The sequence below is a fragment of the Larus michahellis genome, chromosome Z (genome assembly GCF_964199755.1).
Source record: "Larus michahellis chromosome Z, bLarMic1.1, whole genome shotgun sequence".
Classification (NCBI taxonomy): domain Eukaryota; kingdom Metazoa; phylum Chordata; class Aves; order Charadriiformes; family Laridae; genus Larus; species Larus michahellis.
In genome coordinates, this window is record NC_133930.1 from 45409293 (window position 1) to 45416987 (window position 7695).

The following is a 7695-nucleotide window of genomic DNA, read 5'->3' on the forward strand; positions in this document are numbered from 1 at the left end:
GTTGAAACTCGGGGTGAAACCAGCCGGGCCCCGGCTGCAGCTCAGCATGGCCGCCACGGGCCCGCGCCCCCTGCCGCAGCACAGCGCACTTGGGCTTGGCTTCGCAGGAGCTCTCACAAGTCTGTCAAACTGTAAAAAAAACCAAAAAGCTGTAAAAATTTGCCTTGGGTAGTTAGCTTGTGTCAAATTTCAACAGACAGGGAAAATAAACAGCTTCGTGCTCTGCGGCGAGTCGGGCTGGTGGGGTTACAGCAGCATGGAAGAGCCCGAGTATTGAACAATTACCAAACAGCACACACTAAACGAGAAAGTTAAACCAAGTTTTTATTCAAAGCGTCTATTAAAATGACAGCACATCCACTTGTCTGCTGTTAAGTCATGCCAAACTACAACTTAATCTTTCAAAGTACTGAATACTTCAAGATCTCTTGTATGTAACCACTGCTTAATAAAACAAAAAGCAGTTTTCCGCATCTCAATTTTTTTAACTTGGTATTTTATCCAAAACTTGTCATGACATGAAGCTGCTTCAGCTGTCTGAATTCTGTCTACAGCCAAGTACAATTCAGTGTACTTGTCATACTTGAAGAAATATTCTGTGACTTGCCTGATGCATTACTGCTGACTGAGGGAAAAAAATTAAAATCAATCCTAATGAAGTAAGTTACGACTCCAGTCTGCAACTGGCTAGTAATTACATAGTCTTGTGCGCTGTGAAATATTACTTGGGAGCAATTCTGAGTTATGACTCAGAAATACAACAGATTGTTGCTCAGGGCTCATTTTGGAATCAGACCATTTACATGCAGCCAGCTGAAATATTTAACTTACTTGACAAACTCCAAACATACACACACCAATTACCAGTTTTACATAGGCTACGAAGCCTACAACGATTAGTGTTTCTTATTTTTAAGCCTAAAAGACTTAAAACAGAAACCAATGACCCTGTTGTCAGCTAAGTTTAGGAACTGAAGGCAAAAGTTTAACCGTATCACTGGTGCAAAATTATTTACATTCAATGAAAGTGATTTTTTTTAATTATTCAATTGCTCTTTAGTTAAGTGCATCAATACATGACTTAAACTGGGTTAATGAGATTTTCAACCACAACAAGTTAACAGTTATCAGAGAACAGAATCCAACAGTTGCAGATTCTGGTATAAAAATCACGCTACTTTTCTGGAACAGCTGTATGCATCTGGTCAGTCTATATCAAGTGACTGATAAAATGATTTCTTCCTCTTGTTTAAGTGAGAGGGAAAGTGGCTTCCCTTCTCATCTGAATTTCCTGACCTTCAGTGAGAGGAAGGATTTAAAGCAAGCAGGTCAGTAAATACAAATTATTAATATCCCCTAAAGCAGTAGCTTAATGAAAAAAAAAAAAAAAAACAACCAACAAAAAACACCACACAACAAAGAGTCCAATCTGAAAACAAACTTTCGTTAGCATATTAAGAATCTCTGGTTGCCTTCAAAGCAAAACACGGAAAAAGATCACCATGAGACATTGCTATTTGAAAGTATACAACATTCATGAACTGACAAGATACCCTGCTAAACATTCCATATCAGCATCTGAGTACTAGGCAGCATTCTGTAACTTCACTTATTTGGGAAATACATGAAATCACACTCTTAACACACTTGCAACTATCTTTGGAAGCCTATTTTCTAGTTGTATATTGAATATTTTTCTGCAGTGTTTAATTGATAGCTGTGCTACAGTTAGTAAACACAAAATTGGCATGTTATCCTGAAATAAAGCAATAAGGTGGCTTTATGCACAGAAAATATGGAGGCTTCTATTTGCTAATAATCATATAAAAGCAATACTTTAAAACTTAGTGTTTGCTAATAGGAGATCTAGAATAGTTTACTACAAATCCATACCACCCTGTAAATACCCCCTTTATTAACAAAATCAAGTGCCAAATCACTACAGGGTCCAAAAATATCTGAAAAAAATATCACCAATTGTTTACCTTTGTCTAGACTTTGCAAGACTAATCATTTTCAGACAAACCCAACAATGTGCAAAAGTTCCCAGCATCACATGCTAGGAATAACAAGTGCTACCAAGAGATTCTGCTGAACTCAAATCAGAAAACAAAACAGCAAAGTCAAGCCTCATACCTCAAGCAGTCACAGTGAAGATCCTGAATGATCTTACAGTTTCCTGCATGAAGCAGTTTCATCCCCTCTATAAGCTGCAGTATCTAAGCTTTGCCTTCCGCCTCAGTGATACTAGGTAAAGATATACTGACATTAGAAAAAGACGGTTTCATTGCTGCTTAACATTATCTTCAGACCTATCACTTAATATAAATTCACTTAAATAGTCAGATAAATACTTTCCTTTTTGTCAGCCTTCTTTGGCCACATGTACCATTCTGCTAATCACAAACACTTTGTTCAGAAAGTGCTTCCTGTGAAAACTGCTTCAAATAAATGAGTTAACCTTGCAAAATCTAGCTTCCCACAACACATAAATTTGTCAACCCTGCATTATGCAGTCCCATATTTACAAAATACTTAGAAACTTTACACCTGTCTTTTACCTTATGAAAAGTGCAATTCTCTTACCCCATGTTATGGGGCAACAACATTCTTCATAAATTCTACAGAATAGCAGCCTATGATAAGCAAATAAGGTGCTTAGCTTATGCCCAGGATCTAACTGGTTAAGTACCACCAGGAAGTACATTTTGTATATGGGCAGAATCTGCCCCAATCTACTGTTGAAGCGGTGCCACATCGAGGTTTGCAAGCTCAATGAGAGCCAGTGCGCCATGCATGCGTTCACGCTGTTCCTGGAGGCGGCTGCGGCAAGCAGCTGAATGAGCGCTGTTTTTCTTTTCACCATCCTCTTCATCAGACTGAAGGTACTCCATTGGGTCCTGCTGTTCCTGATCCGTTTTCTGGATTGTTTGAGTTTTCAAAGCAGGAGCACGCTGTTCTCTTGTCTCCCAGTACCTGCAAAATCAAATGTGGGGAATGCTTTTAAAATATATACAGCTGACTCGCACACCAACAATTCGAAGCTAGCAAAAAACCTCCCAAGTACTAGCTTGCATCGACTAAGCACTGCATTTGGCTTTATGTTTCAGCCCTTATATGGTAATATTTAAGCTGTCAGAAAACTCCTTTGTTCAGTATTTTAAGTGAACGTGTGACAGATTTCTTCTCCAAATGGTATTCCCAGCAGGCATTTGTTCCTAGGCATACACAATTGTGCCCTCCCATACTGACGCAAATTCAGCAAGACTGTAGCACTAAGTAACAAAGTACTAGCAAGTGTTGGTCAAGCAAAGAGAAGCATTTACGCAGAGGGGGAAAAAGAAAAAAAAAAAGAAAAGATAAGAAAGTCTCCTAAGGAACTTTGTCTTGACCAGGAGTTTGCACTTCTTTAAGGAAAGGCAAGGCTGGGCTGAGGAAGAGCTCGTTTTGGTTTGTTGGCTTTGTTTGGTTTTTTTTACCCCTAAGAATAAAATGCTTTCTCAGACCACCCGTATAAGTATTTAGAGAAAGATGACACCATGAGGGAACTTACTTTGCTAGCCATTCAGCCACAGCTTTATTGTCAGCTGTCTGCTTCTTACTCAGCATGTCTGTGAGCTCTTCCCTCTTCAGTCGGGCGTATGGATGTTTGGGGCAATGACGGTTTGCATGCGTGAATCTGCTTAAACAGCCTTAAAAAACACAAAGTGACAATGAAAAACACGTTACGGAAAGCAGCCCACCAATGAGTAAGCACAACATCTGTGGGATGAAGATGCTGCTGAACCCAACCTTCCTCACTCACAAAACTCTATGTTTGGTTGAAAACAGCAAGCTCTAGTTGCAAGGTTCCTAACATGCCCCATCATCTTATACATTAGTATCAACTGACAGAATTACTGATAACCTGCTTACATAATAATGTATGCAATCCTTAGATACATATTTGCATGATTAATGCAGGTTCCGTGTGGCTCCTCCCTTCCCTAGAAGCTCCTCCAAAATGAAAATCTGAAGCTTTTATGGATCTTGGCCACATGGATGCGCATACATTTCCAGTACTTGACTGGCCCCCGTTCTGAAAGCTGCAAATTGTTCTCTGACAGCTCACCATTCTCTGAGCAGACGAAAGGTTTCTCCCCTGTGTGGAGACGCTGGTGAGTTTTGAGCTGCCCACTCTGAACAAAGGCTTTCCCGCAATCTGGGTAGTCACACAAATAAGGCCTTTCACCTTAAAAATAATAACAGAACAGATTTATGAAAGCTGAACATAAAAGAAGAGTTACAGTATTCAGTGGTTGTCCCTGGGTTAGACTTACACAATCAAGCCCCCTCTTACCCACTTTAAAAAGCCCTCGTGTACCAAATAGCAGAGATCCACTTTTACCCCAAACCCATCTTTACTTTGAAGTACATGCTCAATGCTACTGGATAATACAATTATTTCCAGAGAGGAAAAGAAAAAAAAGCCAAAACAAAAAAAAACCAAAACAAAAAAACCCCAACAAAACAAAAACCCCACAAATTATATTTTCTGACTTAAGCCTCTTGCACAGCACTACATAAACTCTGTCCCATGAAACTATGCACCTATGGACCAAGAAATATATTAAGTGAAATGAAGAAATGGACATGTGGTGTAATTCGAGTTGTTATCACATAAATTTTATCCTTAAGATAGCCCAAACTAGGGTAAAATAACTGAGGTCAATAGTATAGTAACATACGAAGTTGTAGAAATATCTCATTACGGAAGACTATTTGAGAAAAGTTGCAATGGATAAAATAAACACAGGTCACGAGAGAAACTTATTCTGGACTTAAGCCAAGAAAGTTTTCTTAGGCCAGTCATCAAGACTTCCCCGTGCAAACTGGAACAAGAACAGAAATGGCAGCTGTCTCCTCCCTTGAGAGGATCTGACTGTGTGCAACTACCCAAAGGCATGCCATGCCACTGCTCCTCAGGAAGGACAACAAAACAAGGGTGATGCCGACTTATTAAGTCAGAGGAATAACACCAGGGTAAGCTCTGCTTAGGTAAGTAGCTCATACAAGTTCAACACCTAATACAACCAAGTGAAATAAAAACATCTAGTGACCAAACAGCATGAGGAAACTGCTGTTTAGTATTAGAATTTAGATTAGTCTTAGTGACTTGAGTCAGAAAAAGAGACAGTAGGAGCCAAGGTTTTTCTGGGGTTTTGTTTGGTTGGTTTGGAGGTGCAGAGAAGAGTGTTGGTATTGTGAGCTACTGTAGGTCACACTTTATTGCAAATAGAGAGTCCTGCTGGAACATGAAGGAAAAAAAGAAACACCCAACATATTTGCTTGGTTTAAAAAGACAGCGTCTCCTATTCAGCTGGGTATTGATGGAGTTGATCCTACATTTTAACTTAGTTGCAAGTTGACTTCTACATACAGTTCAGTAACTGAGCGTGACCACCTCCACCCCAGAAAATGAATTCCAGGCAGTGGAAGAGACAACTGGATGGTGATTTTAACTCCCTTCTCAACATTTAGGCAACACTTCCAGGGCATTACACTGCTCAAATTACCAGCTGCTTTTTAAGTTACTGTCTCCTCTTACAGCTAAACTTCAATTACCATGTGAAAAGGTACACCAGCAAGAAGGAAACAAATCACAGAGAAGAGGCAATCAGAATAAAAAGTGCTACCACATACAGAGCACCAAGCTCAAGGAAAGCTCTGCCTTGTGCACAATAAGCCAGTGACAGCAGCAGATATTTACACAATTTGCCTACACTATTTATTGTAGCCCGCATTGCTGCCGCACTTCCCCATAACAAACCCGGTTACAAAGACTTTGATTGCACTAGAAAGCCTCGGAAGCACGATTAATTTACATTACAATAGAATAGTAGCAGGTGGAGTTCGTTGGGGATTTGGTGGAGTTTTTTGCGTCGCACGGTGTCCCTTTACTCACCGGTGTGAGTTCGTTTGTGGGCCTGAAGCGATTTCTCTCGCGGGAAGACCCTGTAGCAGACGTTGCAGCGGATGCTGCTGGAGGAATGCACCCCTTCGTTGATCAGCTCCGGGACGGTGTCCGCTCTCGGCCGACCGCGCCGCAGCCTGTCCTGCGTTGAAATAACCGCCCAACTGAAACGGCGCACCTTTCCACCTCCGTGATTTAGCCAAAACCCACAACTTCACCCCCCGCAAGTGACTTTTGAAGCCAGTGGTGTGACGGAGGCCGTAACGTCGTCAGCGTCAGCAGGGTGGCCGTTAACCCAGCCGGGGGGTGTCGAGCCCGCACCCAGCGCGCTGCCGGCAGGTGCAGGGGTGGGTGGAGACGTCAGGCACAGACAGCGCTCTGACGTGTGCGCCGCGAAATGGGGAGGAACCGACAAAATAGAAGCCCAGCTTTTTTTTTTTGTTTTGCCTTTTTAAAAAAAATAAAAAAGTTTTAAACGGAAGGCGTGCAGGAGCCCCGCCGGGCCGTCCTGCCGGCGGATCCCCGCCGCGCCCTCCTACCCCCGCACACCGGACGGTACCCGATCCCGCGCGCCGCTGCCGCAGGAAGTGACTTCACTTTAAATCTCCGGGTGGAGGCGGGGGAGCGGCGCGCGGCGCGCGCTCACCCTTTAACTCCGCTGCCCGTCCCGCACCGGCCCCGCCGTCGCACTCACCTTCAGGTGCCGATGCCCGCCGCCGCCCAGGCTCCCCGCCTCCTCCTCGTCCCCGGTGGGGGCCCTGCCTGCTCCCGCGCGGGGCGGCGGGAGGCCCGAGAGGGCGGCGGTACCGCCGGGGCTGAGGGTCACGTTGTGGGCGTTCTCGCCCCAGCGCCAGGGGTAGACCATGAAGTCGCTGAAGCCGGGGCTGGTGGGGACGGGCAGGGCGGCCGCCGGCTCCTCGCGGGGCTTGATCGGGGTGGTCTTGATAACAGAAACCAGGATGCGCTTCGGGGAGTCCTGGCAAAAAATCACCGGGAGGCCCGGCGGCAGGCGCTCCGCCATCGCCCACCCCTCGGGGGCACCGGCGCGGGAACGGGGCTGAGGGCGCGGGGCCGCTCCGCGGCGGCTCAGCCCGGCTGTCCGTCCGAGCGCGCCTCCCGGGAGGGGGGTTTGCAGGGGCACGGAGGTCCCGCGGCCGCCACCCGTCGGCGCCCGGACCCGCCTCAGCCGCTCATCGCCGGGGACGGCGGGTTCTCGGTGCCTCCCTCCCTCCGCGGCCAACCCCCAGCGGATCCGCAAAGTCAGCGGCGGCCCCCGGCCATAGCAAACGGCCGGGCGAAGCAGCCACCGTCTCCCCGCACCTTTCCGAAGCGGCGCCGGACCCCGCTGGCAGACCCGGTCCCGGCGATGCCCGAGGAGGAGAAGGTGCCGCCGCGACCTCTCCGCGCCCACGGCTCGGGCCGAGCCCTAGATTTTCCCGCGTTACATTTCGCGCCTGGGCGTAACCAATCACCCAAACCGGCGCCAGCGTCACACAGTGGCGGTTCCCGCCGACCAACCGCTAGGCGGGCCACGCCCCCAGGGGGCGGGGCCCAAGCGCGGCGCGGGCCTCGCCTCTGCCACCTTATTGGGCAACCGCCCGGCTCGCCGGCAGAATTCGAAACTGAGCGGGCTCGCGGGCCCCGCTGCGGCGCCCCTGCCTCGGGGGGGACGCTGATTGGCCCGCCGCGGCGCCCCTGCCTCGAGGGGAGGCGCGGATTGGTCCTCCGCCGCGCGGCGGGGG

At 46.9% G+C, this 7695-nt stretch overlaps 1 protein-coding gene across 1 annotated transcript; it reads right to left on the reverse strand.

Moving 5' to 3' along the window:
* Positions 1-305: 305 nt before the first annotated feature.
* ZNF367 (zinc finger protein 367) lies at positions 306-7268 on the reverse strand. The gene is made up of 5 exons (XM_074570649.1): positions 6648-7268; positions 5945-6095; positions 4112-4231; positions 3554-3692; positions 306-2976 (listed from the first exon to the last, which is right to left on the reverse strand). The coding sequence occupies exons 1-5, from the start codon at positions 6972-6974 to the stop codon at positions 2736-2738; spliced, it is 978 nt and encodes a 325-aa protein (XP_074426750.1). The 5' UTR covers positions 6975-7268; the 3' UTR covers positions 306-2735.
* Between the last annotated feature and the right edge of the window lie 427 nt (positions 7269-7695).

Coding starts and splice junctions, on each gene's coding strand:
- ZNF367 (XM_074570649.1), bottom strand. CDS start 6,974: ATGGCGGAGCGCCTGCCGCCGGGCCTCCCGGTGATTTTTTGCCAGGAC. Junction 4,232..5,944: donor CCACAAACGAACTCACACCG/GTGAGTAAAGGG, acceptor ATTATTTTTAAG/GTGAAAGGCCTTATTTGTGT. Junction 2,977..3,553: donor GTGGCTGAATGGCTAGCAAA/GTAAGTTCCCTC, acceptor TTGATTTTGCAG/GTACTGGGAGACAAGAGAAC.